This window comes from Hetaerina americana, unplaced genomic scaffold (assembly GCF_022747635.1).
Source record: "Hetaerina americana unplaced genomic scaffold, ioHetAmer1.1.p SCAF_7, whole genome shotgun sequence".
In the NCBI taxonomy this organism is placed as follows: Eukaryota; Metazoa; Arthropoda; class Insecta; order Odonata; family Calopterygidae; genus Hetaerina; species Hetaerina americana.
Window position 1 is genome coordinate 13,631,350 of NW_027287316.1, and position 26,462 is coordinate 13,657,811.

General features: G+C 38.7%; 1 protein-coding gene across 2 annotated transcripts in view; it reads right to left on the minus strand.

Annotated features, from left to right (window-relative positions):
• LOC139696166 (progestin and adipoQ receptor family member 4) overlaps positions 1-26,462 on the minus strand; it is a 99,055-nt gene that overhangs the window by 1,700 nt on the left and 70,893 nt on the right. Inside the window, exons 4-6 of one of the 2 annotated variants that reach the window (XM_071594794.1) lie at positions 18,119-18,222; positions 15,102-15,239; positions 10,270-10,416 (exon numbers count right to left, since the gene is read on the minus strand). In XM_071594794.1, the coding sequence (XP_071450895.1) occupies positions 10,270-10,416; positions 15,102-15,239; positions 18,119-18,222 (389 nt within the window). Of the gene's footprint in view, positions 1-3,474; positions 10,417-15,101; positions 15,240-18,118; positions 18,223-26,462 lie in introns of those variants that run through there. The other variant, XM_071594793.1, reaches the window with a different exon arrangement.

A 26,462-nucleotide genomic window follows, 5' to 3' on the forward strand; every position in this document is an offset into this window, starting at 1 on the left:
CAAGTAAGTACTTGATAAGATTGAATTTTCTATTTAACACAACTGTATATTAGATGATATATATGTGTATATATATATATTTATTCATTTAATTAATCAACTCTTGGTTATTATCGTTATTATCTCCTGTAAGATAGTGTTGATATCAAATTTGCACAAATGTGAAATATACTGACTGATTCCAGGAAGACATAAATCATATCGTGAAGACTCTAAATTTTGCTTTCTTTTTATTGTGTTGTTCTGTCATGGAAGACTGGTGCATTCAGTATAGCAATTGCCCCAAATGGAAAAGTACTACTTTGGAGCAAATAAAAGGCAAGTATTGAGTATGAAGTCATTTTGAAAATATTTTCAATCCACTAGTTTTTTTGGAAACATTACAGTATTTATTCCTGGAACAGTCAGCACACCATATTTGAATCTTAAGTTTTAAATTTCTATAGCATTGCAATGTGAACAGCTAAAAATGACATTGGCTTCAGGGTGTGATAACCATGTACTAAGAGACGGCACCCTCTTTCCCTTTTTGATTAAAGCATATTTTTTTAAGTGTCTTAATCTAGCCGTAGTGCCCTTTAGCACAATTATTTTCTTATATCTGGTACCTGTGGGAACAATTACATCTCTTTAGTTTTGCTATCAAATCATAAAGTCATGCATGGAGTTAGTGGTCATCACTGCAAATTGAGTATCTGCGATCGCTAATCCTTATGAATTATCATAAATACATCACTCAATGGCATTAACCATGGAAACATTTCTGGAGTTACCCAAAGTAACGAAAAACAACAGCACTACACCAAGACATTCCCATGGACTCAAGAAAAGGTAAATTCACTAGCAAGCTCTCCACCACTGGAGAATCTGCTGTCAATGCATCTATTCTATCTTGGCCACCATAATTTGGGAACTCTTGTCTTAATGCCATAGCCACAGTCACATACATTTCAGTCCTTAACATAATGTATGCAATGAAATCATTATGTGTGCCTTTCTTCATGGCTGTGCTGAAAATATACATGCCTTGCTCGATCAAAGGGCACAAAATATGTTGACCTTTTGATTAGTGTATAGGAATGTGGCGTGAATTTCTAGCGAAGTTTGAAGTGCTTGATGTAGTGAGGAAGTGTTTAAGTACCCACTGTGCAATCACATGCCAATGGAATTAGGAAGGGCTTCCCAGATATCATGGGTAATGTACAACCCCTGGTGAAGCTTTCTAAGCACTTATTGAATCTTTAGAATGGATTTTGTGTGATAAATGGTACATGTTGTATTCGGAGTTATTTCCCCCCTTACAATGACCTGCTAGCAGTGGTCCTACATAAAAAGTGCACATCTTATTGATCTCGCTTTATTGTCACACAAGCTGTGGGAATGGGCTTGTGTATAGATCAGCTGGGGAAAGCTAGGTGCTGTGAAGAGTATTCACTACTGAAAACTAGGAAACCCTATAAAAACCATAGAGCCCCTACGAACCCTAGACAGGCTCCCAAGACTTTGCCTAGGTGTTAAACGTACAGTATATGTTGAACATAGATAGCTAATTTGTAACTGAAATATCAGATAAAATCCTCGGTCCAAATGCAAGTCAAAGTCAAGATAACAATCAAAGGTTAGCTATCAAATTTACTGTGTAAATGAGAAATAAACATGCCAGTAAAAGCAAGTAGATATCTAGTTGAACCACAATAATTAGCCTGGAAGCTGATTTTGTAAGGGTATGGCAGAGACATTTTGTACTAAATCCCAATGGCATATGAAATTCAGGGCTGGGGGACCAATTCCTTCCCTGATAACAGATGGATTTCATTTCGGAATCCTCTGGTCAGTAGTTGACTGCTTTACCCATTGACCCAACCACAAGAGCTGGTACATGGCTCATATAATATCAAAAATAAGCACGTACTTGTCTTTTGTTAGCCGTACATGGATATTTGACCAAAAAAGTTACTTAGACCATTTATTAAAGGCAGAATTTCATTTAACAATAAATCATTAAATTGCTTTAGTTGTATTTTAGATATAATGGAGTTGTATTTTAATATTCTTCATCCAAAGTATTTTACCAATGGTGAGGGATGGGATCGTTAAATATGTAAAAAAAACTTCCCAGCAAGGTGAGAGAGAATTATGGAGCCTGTGCGACCCCTACTATTTAGGTAAAATCTCTTTATATTGAAAATTAGATAACATGAGCCTGCATAAATTTAAGCTTCGCTTATGATCCATATCCCTTCACATTGCACCAAAGATTCACTTCGCAAAGTGCAAATGCCATGATAGGTACAGCTAGCATGCATGCAGTAATTAGCCATGGGTGTAGCTCCAGAAAGGAGCAGAGGGAAGCATGTTAGTTATCCACTCCCATTATCCAACTATTGATGTTTCACAGCATGGGGCTTTAGAATAGTGATACATTATTTAATATATTGCAAAGGGCACCAGTGGGTACTCATCCACGTAAATCACTACATATTTCACAGTATTTTGGCTTCAAATGGGTACTTGATATCAGTAACTATGCATTGCAAAAAGTATGTAATACAATTTATTGAATATGAAATAGTACTGCCTCTTCAAAATGCCTATGAGCTCCCTAGAATCAGCTCCAAATAAAATAACGAAGTTCTCATTTTTATTTAAGACTTGAATTAAAGCACCTGTAGAAAACTTTCCTGTACTGTTTAAATTTTATAATCTAAGTAGGAAAAAGGACTGGTTTAAACTGAATATAGTTTCAGCACAGGACCTCTCTGCCTGCCAGATTTCCTTGGTTACATATGCGGAGAAATTTCCAAGCTGTCAATACAGCAGGTGACTTCCAAACGAAGGAGAGACCATAAGTGTGGCTTGTGGAAATACATACACCTACACACTGTGATTCATCTTTAGAATGAAATACAAAGGCCAGACATATTCACAGTAAGCTTAATAAATCTTTGCTTTATCAACATTTCCTCTGTGTGTGTATTCCCAAAAGGTATGAGCTGCAGATTGTGGTGTTGCATTGGTTGTGATCACATGGCCTTCTCCTGTCCTTATTCACCTGAGTGAAATATGGGGTGTCAATGATGTAACTATGCAAATTCTACCTCTGAAAATAATGAGTACATTTTTTACATTGGCAAGTTTACATTCTGACATTATTTATATTTTTCCTATGGAGCAAATAAGTGAGATGATTTTAATTACAATGTAATGAAATATTTACATGATATAAGTTTAACATTTTTCATCTAAAAACCTTATTGCTCTTGTTTGGTGTAAATCAAAAATAATTCTCCCCTTGCATAAAATTGTTTATACTTTTCTAAAACGAGCCCTAGTCTCTGAGCATTGAAATAATGTAATAATAAATCTGTCAGCCAGCCTGTTAGAAACATTCTATTAGGCTTGTTTCTGAACTTGAAAAATGTATGAGTATAATGCACTTGGAGTATATTTCATGATACATATATATATATATATATATATATATATATATATATATATATATATATATATATACATGCGTACAACTATATGTATATATAAAGTTATTATTTTTATTTATGAAATGAATCTAATGTATATATTCTGAGAGATTCATTTGTGAAAACTTTGCCAGTGGAGAAAGACATTGGGGTAGAAAAATAAGAGGAGCCTCCCTTATTGTTTTTTAACTTATAATTAGTGGAAACTACATCTGCTTTTTTATTGCATCACTGTTGGGGCTTGTGAGTTTGTCACTCAATGGAATCAAGAAGGTGTATTTTTGGTTCATTATTGATTGATGAATTGATGTGATGATACATTGACCAACAAGGCCTCTCAAATTTCTGTCAGTAAAAGCCAGCTCGTGTGAAGATATGTGGAAGCTAATGATGGATGGTAGTTATACATGTGGTGGGCACTTTGGAGGTTTCCTCAAATACTGAATATTCTTGGCTGTTCCATTGCTTCCTCATAATATAAAAAAATCTTATCACACATTTGAGCAATTTAGTGTTTATTCCTGTGTATTCAGAATCCTTCGCCCAAATGCATGTATGTATTCAGATGAGTTATAGGTATCCATGTCATTTGTTTGGCAAATATACCTAACCTCCCTTTTATATGTTTCGATTGTGAACAACAATATTGAAGAAGAAATACATTGGTTCACTGCTTTCAAGTCTATCCCCCTAAATGGTGTCAAATGACTCTCATCAAGCCCTCTGGAGTTGGATTTTATCTTCTACCCTCCATTTTATTCAAACATATCTCAATGAATCTCTTTAATGGCCCTAGAATGCAGAATGGTCAGTAAGTGGTTTGAATATCATCAGATTCCTCTGGTTGTGCTTTGCAAGAATGATTGCACGAAAATAAGGAAGTGTAAGCACTTAATTCGGTGAGGGATTTGACAAGCATTTAAATAGAGTCCATTTTGGTTCTTCAAAAGTTTAAATACTTCAGCCAGGAAGTTACTAATAAATTTGGTATCACTGATTTTTCTGAAGTACAAATACTTATTACATAATTTTACTTTGTGAAAGTAACATTTTTCATTCATAAAGATAAATAATTTAAGGTAATACAATACAGACATAGCTTTTCCTATTATGAATGTAATTTTGAAAAAATAAAAATAGTCCGAGTATTTGCAGTTTTCCGAGTTCCACTCCTTAATTTCCGTTTTTACCACTCTCCTTCATTTTTTATCATTATAAATTTCACCAACTTAAATTAATGACATTGGTTGTGCTCAAGTATGGAAAGATATTACAGCTTTGTTATATATTAGTGTGAAATTTTACTTATTTATAAAATCTTTTTACACTTTTGATGGATTTTCACCTAGTCGAGGCTTCCATGGCCTACTTAGTTAATCGCAATCTTGCCCCTTGCACTATATTTGTACAGAAAATAGATACAGCATGCCTATTTTTTTAAAATTAGTCATGAATAAAAAAACTTGGAAATCCAGGAATTAATTTCTTTAAACAAGTGACCAAGAAGCACTGCCATAAATTATGAGTGTAAGTGCATGGCTGTTGAAACATGCATTTGATATGCTCAACTACAGGGTAGCTCAGACTGGAGGAACCTGAATGGAATCTATTGGGGGACCCCCTGAAATCAATATTGGTGAGATCCATACCACTTATGAATGAGAGCTGTAGCTGCATCAGACTGTGTGTGTGTCATATCACACATGTCTAGTGTTACAATGTACTTATGATAAAAAACTTAATATATTGATTACTGTGTCATGCTGCACAAATTACATTTTATAGTTGTCATTCTAAGGTCACTTGAGCAGCACAGAGAAAGGAGAGAAGAAAAACTGTAATTAGGACATGGACATGGTTTTGTCTCTTCATTTTCACCTACAGCAATGGAGTAAAAATGTATTTCTCATATGGTTAACTGTTGTTGCACATGGCTCTAGCTTGGAGTCCAGTAGATACCTCCATATATATATCTGTGCCCTCTGAGAATTTGATACGAGGTTTAGGAAGATGTGTATTGTGAGAATAGCAGAATTTGAGCTGGATGTAGAAATACAGTAGAGGATAGGGAAATGCTTCTGTGTGGAAGTAGATAAATGCTTGTTTCATGCTTTGCAAGTTTGTAAAAGAGGAAATTCTTAGACTTAGAGAAACTCTGATTATTGTTAGAAATGTTGAATTTTTAAAGGGAGTTTCAGTCATAATGAATGGCTCTTTTCCTCTAATCCATAAAATGTATCCCTAAACGCTGTGAAAATGCTATCCTAAATGTTCCTTTTAACATTTTTCAATGGCATGATATCAAAGGAAGTTACCTCTGATACCTCCAATTAAATATCCTTGAAATAGTTCCTTGATTGAATGAACTCCATAAAATTCTGAATATATGGTGATTCGAGTTTTGGTAAAAGGGTACTTATAAACTTAAAATACAAATAAAAGATCCCAGGGTTAAGCATAAATAAAGGCGAGAAAACAAATATAAGTTAACTTCTGAATTTATGATGATAATTAATCAAGAAATCCACATTACCAAGATAAACAGAATGGGAATAAAATGTTTATGCAATTTGATGTAACTTAAAAATTGATGACTGCTCTTGGTAGTGAAATACAGAACCATTCAATTTTTGCTTGTCTTATACTGAGTAATTGACCCAGTAAATGTCATATTTTGTGTGTGGAATATAAGTCATTTCAGGTTTTCATTGGTCTAAAGCAAGAAATTTCTCTTTTACTCTAAGATGCATGATATTTTATGATTTAATCTCAAACATCTAGGAAATATTAAACTTTTCTTGATGCACCACCCGTCACTTATGCAATCTCATTTGCATTGCAAATTTCAGCCGGACTCTAGAAATTCTATGATATAACTTTAAAAATCTTTTTGCTACATTTATCTTACTTAGTATTAGGAGCACAGCCCAATTTGGCTACCTAATTAAGCACCTGACCCTAGTTCTCGTTTGGTAATGTGTGATGATTCAAGTAGTAACAGGTATTTTCACTTCTACAGCGGAATTTTGCAAACATCTGCCTAATTTTCCAAATGGGCTCAATTTTTTGCCAAATTCTGTTTGTAGATCCACACAAACCCTTTGGAAACTCATGTGAAAGAAGCATGGCTATCATTGAATGTGAAAGGCTATGAATTTAATGCCCTGTGGCTGAAGAATGAATAGCCATAGGCTTTGAAGATAGAATTGATAGACTACTTGCTTTGGCCGTAAGGATGGTGAATAAAGAACTATGACTTGGTGCTAGGTGCCATAGAGGGGAGGAGAGGTGAGAGGCAGCCCCACCTAGTGATTGGGTGTCCTGCTACCAGTTGCCATAATCCTTCAACGAGAATTTCAACCAGTGGGTGTTAATAGGCAAATTAGGTGAACATGTGCATGTATATATAATACATCCTTTTGCTCACTGTAAATAATGATGGGTGATCAGGAAAATAGCCACATTTATGTGCTAAAGTACACATACCTGTGTGGCTTCATTGAATATACTGTTATGACATTTTCCTCTGGATTGTGGCTAGCCTTCCAGTGGCAAACTGGTCACTTTGGGTGGACCAGGGTCCTTCATACCCATAAGCCTACAACGTAATGATCATTATCCCCTCTCCTCCAGATGGCACTCTATCTCAAAAGAGTTTGGCATCCTGTTAAAACCCCCCCTCCTCCACCCCTTCGCCACTCAATCAAACACACATCTAACACCCCTTCCCAGACAGTCACACACTCATTCCAAAACTGCAGGAAGTAATTTCTTTTTGATGCTCAAGTACTCACATTCACACCGAAGCACCAACAATGAGAAGGTAATATATGTGTAAGTTTACACATACATACATACCTACATACTCCTGTGTATGCGTATAATATATGTATATATGCAAAGGCAAGAAGGATTAGTCATAATAATGCACAAACGGAATCACAAAGAAAGGCTTAAGGCTCCAAAGTCAGGGCTCTCTCCCCAATAGAGCCATAGCAGGTGGTCCGAAGACCTTTGTTATCATTATTATTTATTAATAATATTATTACCTAATGATTAAGGTTAGCGTGATCACTTGTACACTTTCTATATCCAGGAGTGAACTATCCGCTCAATTACTAAAATTGAATGTGGCCAACTGGGCCACAATCCTGCCATCACGTGCCAAGTAGAATTGATGACCAGGCTGCCCTTGGCACCCCCTGACTCCCAAAATTCTTTTTTGGTCTTATTGAGAGGTGACGCTCAATGAATCAGTCCATGGTGAGACAGCCATGTCCCGTGGGCACTTGTTCCTACTCTTCATCCTGGAGGCTCTCCCTTTCACGTTCTCTAGATGAGACCAGCTCATTCTCCATGTACATATACATATATGCATGCACATGAGTGAGAAAGTAAATTAATTAACGTACCTAAGCTAGGAACATGAGTCCCTCGGAAAGTAACCTTTCCTTCATATAAAACAGCATTCATCAGCACAATCAGAACTGTATGGATGTAAAATGTTCAAAATGTTTTCATGGAATGAGTTGAACATAAACAATTCCATTGCAATCAAGGATGAGCACTGAACTTCAACACAGGCTTCTTATTGTTGACTGGTCTGTAGATGTACTTATCTCAATTGCAAGAGACATGAAACACTAATAACTACAGAGTCCATTTGTGGAAATGTTCCACACAACTTGTTTCCACCAACGCCCTAATTATGAATCGCCATGACAACTTGTACATCTTAACAATAGTCGCAGATTCATGTGAATTATTATTTCCAACATGGAAATGTAACGATCATTCACTGATATCCAACAGTTTTTGCTGTCTTCAGCCATGTCCCGGGGAATAATTTTATCGGTGAGGGAAGAAAATACCAGAGGGAGCCATAGTGTTTTTTCAACCTTATTTAAGGCTGTTATAGAATTAGAGGAAGCAATATTACTGCAGTGGATTCAGTGCCCTGGTGCTATATAGCAAAATTTATTTGGGCTCTTCAGCAAATAAATTCAATAAATTTTGAAGTAGGGAAGGAGAGATTGAAGTGTGGCTGATTTTTAAATCTTTTCTTGCATATTTGGACATCTGAAAAATTTTAAGGGAATTAGGGAATTTTTAACCTTTGATGAATTAAAATTTTGGAGGGATATAAAACATGTGATAGGTACCCTATACTGGATGCCATAATTCGCACAATTCTTTAACTGACCATTAACTTTTGCATCATGAAGCAAAGTAAAAGGTATCTCAGTGAAGGAGTGAGATCTTGCAGAGGGCAGGCACATTTATCATAACATGCCTGTCCCATGAAGGGAGGAATTTTCCTTGCACCCCCCCCCCTTTATGTGGGTCTGTCAAAGAGGGAGGCATTCGTTTGGGGAGCAAGAAGAGATTTAAATGCCAAGCACACGTGTGTCCTCAACAGGAACCTATGGACACAGCCACACCAGTGCACCCATCTGTGCGGAGGTAAGGAGTTGTTGAAAGCTGAAAGTGCAGAGAACAACTGCTTATACTGAAATAAAATTATAAGGAAACCTAGTTCATGTGAGATTTCACAGTGGTATAGCTACCCATTTTTGGCCCCTTAATAAAATATTTTTGGCCCCAAACCAAGACGTTTAAAGAGAGCCCTGCTCTTCATACCACCTAATGTTGGAGACTTTCCCACTGCTCTTAAATATAATGCAAGTGACATTATCATTGATTTTCTTAGAGTACAATGGAAACAATGCTGCCAACTCAAGAAAGAAAGTTCACATCAAGGGCAGGGGACAATTTGTGCCGGCAATAATCCAAAGGAATTTATGCAATTAGGCAATTATGCATCAAGACTTCCTTGGCTTCATGGTCACACAATTGTTTCCCCATACTTATTAAATCAAGCAAGTTCAGCATTTTTCTAAAGTTTTTGCATTTTGAAAGGCATTGAGAGCATGATTGCAAAACTGAAGAAATCTCTTGGAAAAGCAAGTCTGGATAGGTATTAGTGTAGGCTGCAGGGGTTTAGACGAGTGTTGCTTCCTCGGAGTGGTTGAACTAGTCATGGAATTCACAAGTGAACTTGGTTATTGGTGCCATAAAACTTTCAGTTAAACCTTCCTGTAGCACATTCTGGAGGGAATTTGAAGGACCTACATGCAAAAGACGTGCAGTTTGAAGTGTTAGCTGCCTGATTGTATCAATTAATCTTGTACAAATTTCGATGTTGATTCTTAATATCTGTAGAGAATTGCTTATGAATTTATCTCCTCATGTGCTGTGGTTTGAGAGCAGAGATTTGATCAATATGATCAATTGAAGAATATGATGACAGAATACCATTCATGGGGAGAGAAATTCCAGATAGAGATAACCAAAATATTTAAATGGTTTCTTGGGAAAATGTTGATTTACAGCTCAGCTGTCTTCATCGCTCTCTCCTGCTTTCCTTTTCTTGAGATGGGAGGTTCTTGTCATATGATGAGAATATATATGTATAGTATTCCTGCTAGCCTGCCCACTTTCTCAATGTACTTGCTCTGTAGTTGCCCATCATTGTGTCTGCTTGCCATCAAGTGTCCCCCTCTTGGTTTGTCGTCACTCGTATGGGGGACGGGACAGAGGGGGTATGGTATGTACACAAGGGCATGGGTTGGGGTGGCCTGGGTTGGGATTTTTGCTATCACAGTTCAGATGCCCGCCCAAGGGCATCGCCCAGGGGCCCCGAGGTGAGGGGTGGTGCCAGGGGTGGGAGTGAGGGTCCAGAGCCAACCCCGCAGGGGCTGGCTGAGGACATCCACAGGAGGTCCCTCACCGTGGCATGATGCATGCAATAGACGGCTGAGACAACCAGCAGGTGCATGATGTTATGAGAGTTCAGAATGAGGTCAACACGCCCTGGCATCCACTTCTCGGGCACATGCATGGCACCAATGGCACCACCTATCGCTGACACTGCATCCTGCAAAGTAAGAAAAACATGAAAATAGCATGTATCTAGATATATATTTCTCCCTATGCAAGATTCGTCAGGTTTTAGCATCATTAAAACTTCTAAGGTGTTCCTACAGTCTAAGCTAAGTTAAAGAGAGCATTTGGACTTGAGAATCAAAACTCTGGCAACTTGGTGGAAGGTTTGAAAAGCCTTTGGATAAACCTGAGGCCTCCTGCAAGGGCCAGGAACTGGCTCTTTGCAGCATTGGTTGGGCACAGTCTTTTCTACTTCTCAATAATGCGTGGTGGAGAAGTGCTTAGTAATGATTGACCAAGAATGAACTCAACTACATGCTCAACCAATGGCCTGTTTAGGCAATATTGAGACTACATGAAACTTACCAACTCCAGGTTTAGAGTTTGTCTGGAGACAAAATTTCTGTATTTAGTGGTGGATGGAAAGGGCAGAGATTTAACTTATTTTCTGAATGTTTAAATTTCCCTTTTATCTATCCTAAAGTGTGGCATACTAATTGAAGCATGAGCATTTATGAGGTCATAACATAGCTCTTGGACATCTGAGTATTCCAAATGAATGTGAAAATATGCCTATGCTTTAAAGATGGACCTCCCTTCACTACTTTCACTTCCTGCATTTGACATTCTGGGGTACCAAAACATTTGCATGTCTTGTTTTCTTCTAAATGACTAATGGTGCCCATGTTAGTGAGTTATAAAGCTTCCCTGTTGTCAATAAACCTTCCTTTCACACAATGGATGGTTACGCTCCAGTGTAACTCATGATTATTTTCACAGTAAACATAAAGTCAGGTCAACCATGTAAAACAAATGGGAAGTTTTTGCCTCCTGCATAGTGAAATAATAACTTGACATGTGTCTCCTTTCATGAAACAGCTTAAATGATTTTACCAGTAGAAATTATAGAACAGCACAGGGCCATTACTTTCATAGACTCCACAGTGCTACATTACCTGCTTGGTTTAGAGAGTCCATTACCCAGCTAGAAAGAAAAAGTGTATTTTTCAGAGTGGTAAGAGGAATTCTCCGTAGGATACAATATCTAGGTAGACTTGGATCATGTTAGGTTTTATTTTGAATCTGATCAGCTAATTTATTCTATATTTCCTAGCCTTGGTCAACCTGATTCAATTTTTGTTTTGAAAATAAAAGAATATAAACCTATAATGGTTTTCATACTTATTTGAGCTCACTGAGTAAATAAAAAAATTGACCATAAATATTTACCCGTGGAAAACTTAACTGAAGTAGAAGCAATAAGAATTCCATCAAAGATCAACAAAACCAGTTTTTTCACTCTGAAGTTTGGTTTAGTTGGTGGGGTTAGAGCCCACATTTCATATTCAGATCTTCAACATGAGAAATTCACACCTTTGGTTATGTCGGGAGGGTGTGGGTGGTAGTTCATTTACCTGCCCTGCTTGCAGTTTCCTAGAAAATTCTGTTGCCAAGAAAACCATAGACTTTAGCTGGGGCTATCCAGAGGCATTATTTGTATTTGAACCCAGGATTCTTTGGTCAGCAACTAAGCATTGTACTGTGTTGCCCAATTGGAAACAACTTGTCCTTTTGATTAACAGCCAAAGAATTTAAGTTCATTTCATTTGTGGATTGTGCCTAGACCTGTTGTTATTTCCAAGAACTGAATCATAACTATTACAGAAATCTATTTTTATTATCTAAAAATAATAAGCATGAATTTGTAGAACATTTATTTCTATTCTTATGGTTCTATTTATTTAGATTCTGTCACAGTGCTGTAATTCTGAAACTGACATAAAAATGAATAAGGTAATAAAAGAAATTATAAATTAATCATGGTCAAGTCAGAGGAAATTCAAATACTAATTGAGCATATCAACAGTTTAGAAATGTGTAATATAAAGATCCCCCTCCCCATGGACTGGAACCTTAAGATGGGGAAAGGCATTGCATGTTCTGATGACCCATTGGGCTGTACTGGAAGCCAACCAACCAAAGTAATCAACCCAAAGATTGGTTTGATAGGTGTGTGTAGATCTCACCTAGCACTAAGCCGAACAGAACATGAAAATCAAACATCAGGGTAAGGGACCAGTTTCTTTCCATGTGCTCCCTATGGTTTCCCAGGAAGATGTGGTGCTCAAAATGTCACACAGCTTGGGTGAAGCGGAGGGTGCCCTTCGGCATCACCCAAAATTGAACCCAGGCTCTGAGGTTAGTAGCCCAGGGCTCTACCAACTTGACTACCACATCCATGACCCAGTAGACTATTTGCATTAAACATAATGGCAGGAGCAATGATAATTACTCCTCAAAGGATCAGTCATGACAGATAGAGACAAAGGCTAGGAGCCAGATGAACGGTGGTCTGTGCAGCATCTATGGGTATTCCTAACTGCACTCCTGACTGCAACGACATCTGCACCCTGTGGGGTGGCCATTTAAGTAATTGTGTCACGTTAAAAACACTATTGAGGAAGGAAATGAGAAACCACCTCAGCTCTTTCTCTCACAATTGGGCACAACTTTTTGAAAGAGATCAGGCAGAAAACAACAATGAAATAGACGAAAGCTGTGGGAGCAGATAACAATCCTATTGAACTACTTAAGGAAAATACAGAGGGAAGAGTCATTGTGAGTTAATTTGCAGCATTAATGAGGGAGAAATCTGGTTGAAAGACTGTATGATGGATATTAATTCCTATTCCAAACAAGGAAAGGTAGCAGTGTTTTTGGATAATATGAGTGTAAGTTTGATTTTGCACACATCTAATGCAGCACTTGGGATTATCAACAAGAGGCTGGAGAAGATGGTAAATGATTATGATGATTAGTTCAGGTTCAGAAAGGGGAGAGGTAGATATGACAGTTTGTGGATTTAGAGAAGGCATTCAAAAGAGTACATTCATCGGAACTCTTGAATGTTTTGCAGAAGGAAGGAGTAGACTGGAGGGATAGGTGACTATTCAGAACCTGCAGATGTCTCAGATTGAACAGGTGAAAGTGGCAGATGGAGAGTTGGAATTGGCAATATTAGGCAGGGGGTAGAATAGGGCTACTTACTATCACCCATAGTTTTTAACATAGTTATATTTGAAGGTAATGCAAAAGAGGCATGGGAAGAGCTTGAGATAGGAATGACAGTTGGTGGGCAGATCAATAAATCAGTAAGATTTACAGATCATCAAGCTTTAGCTAGCGGTCAGCCAAATAATTGAATTATTGCTGAGTGTATTAGAGAATCAATGTGATAGGTATGGGATGTAAATCAATGTAAATAAAACATAGGTGGAGGTTCTCAAGAAATAGGAGGGTAGATAGATTTATTTACCATAGAACAATACATAATTGCATGGGCATCGTTAAAGATTCAATCAAATTTACAGGTACATTAGATTTACATAGTATATAGTAATTCATGCACATATGGATGGATTTGAATTCATAATAACAGGTATTAAAGATTTAAAAAACAAGTTTCCCTGCATTGGCTCTTTCTATGCATTCTTGAACACTATAAAGATATAGTGTCCAAGTATGCATAGATAAGCATGGATAATGATTTCAGATGTAAGTGAACCAATTTCACCTTAAGTGGCTTAATTTCCCCTTATTTTTGGCTGAAATCTAACTTACACAGGGAGCTCTATACAGCTTTCATTAGACAGCAAAAAAATTAAATTAGGGATGAATTATTGCCTAGTAAGCGTGACATAATTGAACTAGTAGATGACTTTTCATATCAAGGGAGAATATTTGTATAAAATGGTAATATAAATTAAGAGATTAAATTGCATGAAAATGCCAGCAAATAGTGAGTCCACAGGATTTAGATTATATAAAAAATGAATTGTTTTCTTAGACAGCAATCAATATAGTTAATTAAAGTGTACACCTCTCCACACTGTTGCATGTGTACAAGATTTGAGCATACCAGGATAAGCAATCTGTCAACTTAATTAGGTGGGTATGGGGGTGTTAGAGCAGCTGGGGTGAGAAATGGTAGTATTGGGGGTGAGAAATGAGTGTGTAATGTGAGAATGAGGATTAGGTGCACTGGTGATAGATGAGTATGAAAGAACACACTGTGTTGACCACATGGAGATAGAATGGATGAGAAGCACATCATCAAACATCTGTGAGAGTGAATTGAATGGTTTTAGAGAGAGGAAGAAGGAGCAGATCAAGTAAGCCAGGGGTGATTGGGGTAGAAGTGACTCTCAAGAGGAGGAATGTTAGGAATATCGAGAACAGAAGTTCACAGGTGAAATGTTGAGTGACTGTGACCAAGGCAGGGCTTGTGTACTAGGACAGGGCAGTATGGGGAGGGTTAATCAAAGGGTGAAGGTCCCTGAAATAACTTTAAATGAGGTTTTTTGAATTTGCTTTCCTCAAAAGTGATTGATTGGCTTTGGTGGTATGTATTTAATAGGGAAATAATAAAAATCTGTTATTTTCCTAATTTTCATTTTTAAAATATCAGGATAAACTTTTTCTCATCCCGCCGCATCCCGAAAATTAAAGTTCCCTTCCCACCAATATTTGAAGCATGGCTATTATTTTTTCCAATCTATCCATTGGTTGTACGTGAGGGAGGGAATATTTTTCCATTCAAGAAAGGAAATCATCTAAAGGGTTTTTAATGTAAAAGTCGAGTGAGCCCCTCCTCCCCCTAGCGTCTCCCTCGCTCACCTGCAGAACGACGTGCACCATTGCGGCCGGGTCGCCTCCCCCGAGACCGGAGGATCGGAGGCAGCAGAGGAAGGCCCGCATGCAGAAGGGTAGAGCGAAGCACAGGCGCCGCTCCCACGGGGACCACGCCGTCAGAGCCTTCGGAGAGAGAGGATGTTTTAAATCCAGCACACTCAATCGACATCATACGATGAGCCTTATGCTATGAAAACTGTCTCACTCGAGAGAATAAAGAGATTTCTATTGCAGTACCATTCCTATCCCCACGAAAATTTCTCCATATGCAAATGGAATCACAAAAGAATCACAAATCTGCAACTGAAAGAAATTCATTTTATCTAACCTTTCCAGTCACGTGTATATTCAGACATTTTTTTGCAAATCTAATTTACTTTAATATTTATTGTTTTTTTTAAACCGCATAGGTATGAACATACGTCGGATTCTGCATTTAGATATGTAGGAAGCGGTGTAAGGATACCTTTTCAAGTTGATTCCACTTATTTACTGCTTTTTTCTGTATTAAACGAAAGCATGGAATAATTAGCAACGATAGGGGTATTTCATGGGTTTTTATTCAGGGATCAAAAATAATTTAGCTGTCTGTAAGTACTTAGTTATGTAATGTATTTATCTTTTGTAAGTTGAGGATAAGTAAGAGAGGTTTAAGTTCTCCAATGGCTGTGAATGGGAAAATCCGTCGTTTCAACAGGATTGTATGCCTTGGTTAAGGAAAACCCGCTAACGAACTGATTTGCATCCCGACGTCATGCATCACTTAGATGGACAAACACCTTGCAACACTGTTCCCCATCACTCCAACCCACCTTGAAAATCTCCATCCACTGCACCGTCTACAAATATTTAAAAAATAGTTTTAAATTTATCTACCGAGCGAGTAGAGGCCGAAATATTTATTCAGCCGCAAATAATTTCACGGGACAGGGTTCCCTACGATTACGTACGAGTGGGGGCGTTTCTCCGTAGAATCGAATTGGAATTTCGCCCGTTTTGGGGGGGAGGTGGTGGTTGGGTGGGGGGAGAGAGGTCTTCCCACCAAATCCATCCCTCCCCGCACCTCTTCGAGAGGCAGGAAGCACTCGAGGATATGCACGTTCGACCGTGCCCATAATCGAAGGGACTTACGTAACATGAGTGGACCGTTTGGAGGTCACGGGAGGGGATGTGGTGGTGGTTCCTTTCCATCGCCCGGGGGGAGAGGACTGCGGGTCCGCTTACGTAAATTCGCGAGCGGCGACCGGAGGAACGAGGCTTTCGAGGCGGGATGCGTCCAACCTCCCTCCCCACCCCCTTTCCATAAATAAACACTCCATGTGAACAGCCCCGTGCATAATTATACGCTGGTTCCTCTTCGTTGTTAGCTGGATAAAAAACGTATGAACTAGCTTCATTCTCACGTCCTTAATATTCGAGATAGGTCATATATTTGGGAAAATTATCGCAGAAATGAAACAGTTTTCCAATAAACTGATTTTGCAGCAGCTCCTCCTCTCTAATTGCCTTGAAATTGCAAATGTCCCATGATCTATGGACGCAATTGATTAGTTTAGAAACATTACAGGGATCGTTACACCACTCATGAACACAAAAATGTAAACATCTTTTTGAACCGTTAAGAGGATTCTTCCAAGTTACGAGTATGTGGGCCCAGAACAGTTAAGTCAGACGGTGAGCGGTGGAAGGGGCGAGATTTAAGGCGTTTGTGAGTTTTATTCTGTTAGAGAAGGATGGAAAGGCGCGAGAAGATGGCCTCCGCCGGTGGCCGGCAGGGAGCCATCGCCAGCCAGTCATGTCACCTTCCCTTCTCGCTTGGATTGGACATCGCACCTACTTCTCTCTCGGGTATGAATCGGAATATTTTGAAACTCATTATAGCCATTGCGATCGTGACCAGGCTGCTAGCGAAAACTTGATTTATCGAGGAAAAATAACCCAATTACATTTTTCCCGGAATCGCGCATCAATGCCGAAACCACTTACGAAATCAATTCCTTTGCGTAAGAATTTCGGACCGAAATTTCGATGGCGAGAAATGGATCGCGTGTGGATTAAACTAATCAGGATATTCCATGTGATTCCGTTTGCTGTCAATGTCAATACATGATATTTAGTTCCACCTTCCGAGAATTTCTGGGCATGTGAAATGATCAGAATACCGCAGTTTTGGACTTAGTTCATAGTAGTTTGAAACTACGCCTCGGAGTCCTTCGCCCCAGCATGGAGTCTCTTGCCCCAAATATATTGAGTCGTTCACCGCAGACAGCCTGCCACATAATGGAGGATGCTGTTTCGTCGTCTAAGAAGTGTTTCTCAAGGGAAAGGTAGGGAAACACATTATTCGATGATTTTTTATGAACTACGAGTGAATTATGAGAATCCAATATAAATTTCGTAAATTATATCGCCTGGACTTGATTGCGTTTACGCCACTACTCGTATTGAAAACTAATCTCCCGAATGACCACGGGAATTTTTCATCGAATATAATTCGCCCCTTTTTTACCCTCCTCACCATTCCCACTCCAACTTCCGGATTCTGAAACATCAACCACCAATGCGATAACTTGGACTTTCCGCTCTCTGTTATTTAACGGCAGAAGAATAGAAACCAAAAGCGTTACACATCAGAGCGTGCTATTCGAACAAGATGAGAATGCTAGAAGAATATAAGGAATTTATTGACGTCGTGAGATGAAATGGTTATGAGAACTTGGGAATGTTCTAACAAATCGGTTTTTCAAAGCATCCGCGAATTTTATGAGTGCGAGAACTGAGTTTTCCATTTATCATTCCAGTAAACTCCTTCCTGGAAACACAAACGCGAACTCAAATACGATGAGAACTCGGGGAGATTCGTTAGGAGAGGAAGATGCGATGGCTTTGGTGATCTGCCGGGAGATGCAGCATCCTGCTTCAGAGCAACCTGCCCGCGCCCCTTCTCCTCCCCACGCCCCTTCTTCTCCTCCCCACGCCCCTCATATGTCATGGTCACCCACCTTATAGAGTCCCCAGAGTGAGAGGATGGAATAGGCGGAAAGAAGCGTGGACCGCCACACCCAGGGCAGGCAGTACACGGAAGCGGACACCATCGGCATTGCCCCTGAAAAGGAAGAAGAAAGCCCAATAGGTCAGAAAGGAGGAGGTCTAGAGAGACGGTAGAGAGGAACTCGTAAAATTGTAGTAAAATCCGCCAAAACCTCCAGAATGGTAGGGGGACTACGTGGTTTGAAGTTTTTACGTCTAATACAGATTGCATCAGTGGATATGAACGATCTTGTAAAAGTTAATGAGAACTAGTCTAGAAGCTCTTGGGTAGGTTTAAATTCAATGAGTTTTTATTTCATTTCAATTAGGATCCCTCCATCTCACCCCTCCTCGACCTTTCTCTTTTCTGTTAACCCCTCAAAGATTTCAGAGCCCGATAGGTTTCCTCTCCAGAAACCCCGGCCCTCCCCTTCCCTACCGATTCCCCCGCATTTCTTCATAGCCTCGTAATCCTCTTCCCCAAATTCCCAGCGTCTATGACTTATCATTCCATTAGCACAGATTTTTCTGAAATTTTTTTCTCATGAAGAAGTTTAACGTTGAAATCAGGGTCGTTTAAATATATACGTGCGCAATAAGGTACATATGGAAAATCAAGTATGTTCATCGTCATTATTCAGTTTTACATTTAGTTTTGCCATTTTATCTGTGTGATAACATTGAAAATTGATCATGGCTTTTAAAACTCTTTAAGTAGTCTGAAAACTTATTGATAGCCAACACATACAAAAGTTTCAGTTGCGAATGCTACCTTTGTAATAAATTATCAGTTTTTTGATCTCACACTTTTTTCTCTCGGACGCCTTTTAGTCGCTGAAAATTTGAGCGTTAGTCTCTTGTAAAGACAATAAATAATTTAAAAAATTGTGTTTTACTCGATCAATTCCAATCCTTGTCTCTTTTTTGGGCATTTCAAAGCGCCTCTCTTCATTTTTCAATTTTGTCCAAGCCACTTCAAACTTAAGTATTTAGAGGCGAACTTACCGAGGTTCGTATTATTTTTCTATTCCTATCTACTTTTTTTTTAAATTTCAATGAAAGGAGATCGGATAGGTTTCACTTATATAAGATGCTAGACGTCTTCGCTCATTATGTCTACATAATTTTCCTCCAGTGTCTTCCTGAAAATCTTCACGAAATCGAAATAATAAGACTCGCAACTTGACACGTTCGTCACTTTGTCTAGTGCTGCCGATTTTTCACCATCTATAGAGTCCCGTGCTCAAATCCCGACTGTTCTTTCCACTCACAGCCTTATTCCAGGCACTGAGCTAGTTTCTGGGTGCGAGACTGACTTCTGGTACACCATGGAGGGAAATAATTTGACGAACCCTTCAAGCATTTCACGGGCCTCTCTGCGAAATGAGTTCTCTTCCCTTTAACAATCAACCAACGCTTAGAGGATGATGAATTTGATTAAGCTTACTCTAATTTTATTGAAATTTAATATATTTCATTCGTGTACACATCTCTGTAATGGCGCAGGCGAAAAAGACGAAATAAAAATTATGTGTTTTTGATTTCGAAATATTTCGCATGTTGTAATAAAAATGTGTCGAAGGGAAACAATAAGGTATTACTTTTATATAATATAGTGGAAGAGAGAATCTGTCATTCAAGGTTCACACCCTGGCATTATTCTTCGGAGCGAGTGTTTTACGACTGAGCCCTGAAGCGTCATCACGCAAAAACTCTCCATTAATTATTCATCATCCCTTCCTTCGATAGGTTCCCGCATCACTTATGCGAGACACGGCGACCGCGATGGGAAGCCAACCTTTTTCTGAGAACATATCTCAAACCTATTATTGTTTCCATTTCCCGTACGTGTTTCTATCACCATCAGTTTGGCTTCTTTCTTTTATTTCTACAATCCGAAATTAACTCAGTTTGTATCGCTCCTAAATTACCTCCAATTTTACCGTTTCGTGACAAAACGCCCTCCCATCCATCCATCCGCTATGCAGGGTACACACGTGAAGAGAAAAAATTGTAAATTAGAGATAAGTTGGGGAAAAATTGATTCGCGTGAAAAATTGATGAGTCAGATGCCATAATTTAGCAAAGCAAGCAAATACATTGCAAGACATGCAACCCTATAGTAAATGCCGTGAAACACACAGAGAACCTTTAGTGGATCCGAATAACTAAAAAACTTTACACGAACGGGTAAAATATGTTCAAATCAAGTTTTTAATTATCCGTTAAATTTAGTCCTTTGTATTCATTTAACCATGCTCGTCGTTCTGCGGTAAACCATCACAATGTAAAATTAACAAATATTAGAGATGGTATCACTATGCCCTTATTAATTTCCTTAAAGCACATCCAGCCCCTTATCTCCTTAGACAACCCAATGGTGGTTCTCTTTGTAGAAAGGTAACAACTTCTCGTTTCCATATTTTCTCGCGACACCACAATTCCCTCCCCCCTTTCATATCTAATTTTCCCATCTATCCTTCCTCATAGGCTATACGTAAATATGGACTGCGCATATTAATTTCAACTCTGTATATGATGATGGTGTCTAGCCCTTGGATCGCCGTTTGAATGAATAAGTGGGCGCTATTCACTCAGTGGTCTTTATAATTAATCTTAATAGCTGACACCTAGAAAGTTTTTAATTTAATTTAATCTTTTAAAGTAGAATTAGTTTTAGGGGATTCCTATCATCGAAACAAATTCTGCCTCTGCTGAATGGAAAACCTAGTATATTAATGAATAATATTTTTCTTGAAATTATCACGATGAAGATTTAAGAAATGAGACTTTGCTATGAATTTTTGTCTCCAATATTGTTCCATCAATTATCTCATCGTCAAAAATGCGATGTTAAAATTTGATTCATAATTAAAATAGGATATTACGCTAATCCAATACACAGCCATATACTACCACATCAACGACCACGGTGCCTTTTTAACCTTTCGCATTAAATTTTTAACTAATTATTAAGAAGATTATATTGATAAGTGAAGTCCACACGCCGTTGGGCTTAGTGTTGAGTGAACTCTATCATCGCCTTACAAACCGATCTTCGCGTTGATAACTGTTTTTTTTAAAGGGTTAAGAGATCATAACGAAAATAATCAAAAAAGGAAAGTTGTGATTATTTTATGGTATTAACAGAATACTGATTTAAACTTATAAGCGATTTCATCCATTCAAAAATTATCCGTTCCACCCAAACAATTTAGGGTAATGAGCTTGAACAAAAAATGCCTAAAAGGAATCCCTTGGAGGTGTAGGTTATGAAGGGTCATGCATAACAATATGATCTATAAATCCGTCAAATTTGACTCTTCATTGTATTTACGCTTGCCAAAATCTGCTTCCAGAGTAATTAATTAAAATACAGGCGTCTGCAGAATACATGTCTCGTTTGAACTTATACGAGTCGCTTTCCACAGAATTGAATGCTGCATAAAATCGCGTGGTTACCGTGTGGAATTTAAAATAAAAATGTATAAATAGATGTGAAATAAGTTCAAAATATATCCTTTCATTAGATTTTTTATTCAAAAACGGTAGCTTTTGTTTTGACGTTGCTGGAGAAATTCGGGTCAGAGTTTTTCACATTTCATTCCGTTGCATTACATCGCCTCGTTGAAAGTTGTTCACCGTTTTTACGTGGTGCTCTGATGAAAGAGTGATTAACTGCTTACTAAAGCGTCCCTAGTTCAAGTCCCGGTGATGTCTTTGGGCGTTTGCAAAGTTCATGTAAAAAATATTTCTAAGGATCGAATCTTCCTATTGGATAGGGTAAAGAAATTCTCATACCAGTTAATTGGTGACCTCAGCTATGAATACAACCTTAGGTCAACTACCTTCGAACGGAAGGAGGGAGGAATTTCGGACGCAACATATTAAATAATGGCATTTTGAAAATAACGCGCTGCATTTTACTTAATTAAATTGACTCGAAATTTTTTTTCACTTCCTTCGGTGTACGTCCAATTGGGACGCGGCAGGGTTTTTTGTCCGGAGATCCCGAGTGGTCATGGAATTTTGCTCCACAGCTGCCAAGCGCGCTTCGACGACCTACGTCACGGTGATGGGATTTACGTCATCGTTTTGACGATGGGACGGCCAGGAGGGGAGACAAAAACGTCCCTTGCAGTGTCGAAAAAAATCTCTAAGTTAAAGTCGCGGATTTCGCAACAAAAAATTATGTCTGTTTGTGTGCAGGACTCCTTTAGTGAGACTTCAAATAAGACGATGATTGATAATCATCATGTCGAGTGAGCAATTATTCCGGGTGATGAATTAACTTCTTTCCTTTCAAGTGGATGTTCATGAAAGAAAATTGGGAAATCATTGGTGTCATTTCCTCATTGACAATTTAATAACTTTTCCTCGTTTATAATTAATATTATATCTTCACCACATCATTTCATTCATTCCAGGGTTGGATTATATACTAGAGTTAGGAGAGCAGTTACACCGATACATTAAAAAAACGGGTACCCGGGTAATTGTGTTCCACAAAGTTTCGTTACTGTATGGTTTGGAATAATGATTACTGAAATTGAAATATGAATTTGGTTTTAATAAAAATTACAGGTTCAGGTGTGATATGGTGGAACTGTTCCATAATAGCAGAGACAAATGCTATTACAATTTTCCACTTAATAAAGATTTATTTCCCACTAGTTTCTTGAAAATGAATATGAAAATCGAAATAAATTGAAACTTGAAAATTACATAGTGCATCAAAACTAGTCGAAAATAAATCTTTATTAAGTGGAAAATTGTAATAGTCCTCTTCTCTGTATTTATGAATTTGATTAATTGAAAGAAAAAGCTGGTTCTATTAACTCACGTTTAATGAGCTCTACGCTCCACGCAGTACTGACTGTTTTGACATCTATCCATAATTGTATATCTGTGCGATTTTTAAACATTTTCATCAATTATTTGTAGGTCATATCTCGATTTTTGTGTAATCCTTAATCGTGGCCCTAAAAAAACTGCCGATCACATCCTCTCACGTGAGGGTATGGTTTTTCCAGTAGTTATTACAATGAAATAAACTAGATAGCAGGATATAAATTCATTCTGCCTTGTAAATGCTTCATATTTACATAATGTTGTTAATTACATCAATTTTTATTGATTTGATTTGCTTCAGGGTGCCATAGATTGAAGCAAGTCTCAGTATGGAGAAGATGGAGGCTCACAGTATGATTGAGTTCCTTCATTTGAAAGGTTACATTGCCCATCAAATCCACGAGAAAAAGATGGCTGTTTATGGAAATGTTAGCCCGTCATCTGACCCAGTTGTGAGGCGGAAAAGAAATTTTCAAACTAGCCACATGTCTTTCACAGATGATTAAAAAAAGTGGAAGACCATCAATCATGAACTATTATACCACAGCAAAGAAAGCGGACTTAATCCTATTAGACGGAGGAGTGACCATCCAAAGATAATGAATGAGACTGATCTTAGTAATGACAGTGTGTGGAAAATTATCCACGAAGAACTGTGCGTGTAACTCTGGGTTCCACGATTACTGACTCCTTTTCAGAAGCAAACACGGCAATCAAAGACATGTGGCTTGGAAATTTTGCCACATCCGCCCTCTTCTCCCTATCTCACCCCAAGTGACTTTTTATTATAGTCAATACTCAAAAAACCACTGTGAGGTTGGAGATTTGACAACACAAATGACGTCATTCAAGATGTGGAACATTGGTTTTCGACGCAATCTTCTGAGTTCTACAATGACGGCCTTCGAAATGTCAAGAAACCTCGGGAGAATCGTATAACTTTGGATGATGAATATGCAGAGAAGATTTTAGGAAATCAATTGAAAATTAAGCATCGATCTCAATTATTTTTTAGAAATAATTTCAAATTCACTGTACACCCTCGAAGAGTAGACAAAGGAAAATATGTTTTACAAGGCGCATTAATTTCTCACCTTATGAACTTATTTCCATGCATACATACTCAAAGTTTATTTTTAAAATTCATTTCGAGGAACTACGTGGTTATCTCAATGTTATCCTTAAACAGTTTTCGGTGGATCAGATATAATTTACGACGTTCCTTTGAATAAATAAGGCGGTCATTTCCCTTCCCTTCCTTGCCTTGCTGCTTGGAAATATTTGGATCCCCAATGTCCTTCGGTCGATTGGAAGTCGCGTGAGCCCTCGCGCAAGGGTGGCCTCTCCAATACATTAATAGCCCTATGGGTGTCCACGCCAATCAAAGTCAACCAAACCAATCGGCGTTCGATCACTCGGCAGCACGCCATGGGCTTAGGGAGGGGCGCGAGAGAACCGGCGCCGTGGACTAAGGCAAACCGGCACAACTACTATTGTAGGCGTGTTGCATAATCACCAGGCGCCATCATACGGTGGTGAGCTCTATGACGCACACGGAATGCGGAGTCAGCGGGCGAGGCGAAGCATTCCGGGTAACAGCTCACTACAGATAAAGACAATCTCTCTCGCAGCAATACGTCATCATCATTATCATGATCATCATAGGGCATTAAGCGAGTGTTTGCTGAGAGGAAACCTCTGAGAATACATATTCCCTGCCCATCTCTTCATTATTTCCAAGTTTCTTGCTCTGATTTGATTCCCTCCTTTGCTTCCATTACATTATCATTTTTCCCCGTAATTTTTCATTTTTATGTTTCCTTCCACAATGGTATTCAAATTATTCTTCTTCTTCAATGTGTGTACACAAATTCTGAGTAACTGCGGGAGATACCGCAAGAGTAACTTTTGACGCATCGGTAGCTTAACTGACTAAAGAACTATGCCGGATGACGAGGGATCCGGGTTCGAATCCCGATCAAGGCAAAAGATTTTTATACTTTGAAATTTTGGTATTCTACTATGTGTATAGTTAATAGCGAAACACGTCATAAATAAACGGTAAACCAAGGTATTACTGTGAATCTATTCCATCCAATACAGACCCGTCTTTCATACAGGGTTCGTCCGGAAAATAAGTGTACTGATTTTTTCCCGCCGCTCCAGGCGCGCCCAGCACCGCTCTGACGGGCTGCAATTGGAGGGGGGTATGTTGGCAAGCGACGCTGAAAAAGGCAGTCGGCTCTGAGCTGTGGTGTAGTGAGGAGCTCTGTTAACGCGAACCTCCACGCTCGACCCACGTCACGGAACGCGATGCCGAAGTTTTTGGAGCAGCGTTATTCCATCAAATTTGCGGTAAAGCTTGGGAAATCGTCTACCGAAACTGTCGGTATGATTAACCAGGCTTACGGGGAGTCAGCCATGTCCAGAAACATGATCTTTCGGTGGCACAAGATGTTCGTGGAGGGCAGAGAAGAGGTCGACGACGAACCACGGCCTGGACGCCCATCAACGACACTCACCGACGAAAATGTGCGAAAAGTCCGCGATGTACTGAACTCTGATCGTCCTCTTAGTGTTCGGATGATAGCAGAGCAGTGTAATGTGCCAAAAACAATAGTGCACGAGATTATTAGGGAGCAATTACAGATGCGAAAAATTTGTGCAAAGTTGGTGCCGAAAGTGCTCAGTGATGATCAAAGACTCAATCGTTTGGAAATCGCGACACAACTTGCGGATCACTGCAAAAATGATCCACATTTTTTAGAGAACGTTGTTGTTCCCGAAGATAAAGAGGAGTTTGAAAGGAACGCGATACGGGACTTTGGACGCCGTCAAAGAGGCCGTGACGACGTGTCTTCGAGAGGTTCCCGATGATGCCTTCGCGGGAGCGTTCCAGGAATGGGAACGCCGCTGGAACAAGTCTATCGACTCACAAGGGTCCTATCTTGAGGAATATTAGCTTAAGATATTTAAAAGTGTAATAAATTTTTTTTCCTGAGCTCAGTACACTTATTTTCCGGACGAACCCTGTATATGAATCAAAGGCTATATTGTATGGCAACCTTATTGCCCCCAATTTGAACAGCTATGTATATTTAACAAAGCAATTAAAGTAAACATACATATTTTAAACAACGCTAATATACTTCTCGAGGGAATATTACTAATTTTCCTTGAACAAGGTCTTTTTAATTTATAAAACCGTAAGTTGAAGAACCGTCAGTAACCAATTTTTTTAGACCAGAGATTCTATCTCAAAGAAGGTGGCTAAATAATCCTTTATTTATGGGGCATCTAACGCAAGCCAATGATAGACACAGTTTTCGTTTCCTCCCAATGATTCTACCACTTTGGTCGTCCTAGCCACTCTCTAAAACCATTACTTCTACTCAATATATTATTTATTTCCTACTCAATCGGTTACAAGATGGTAGTATCCAAATATAGGGAGCAACGAATCTC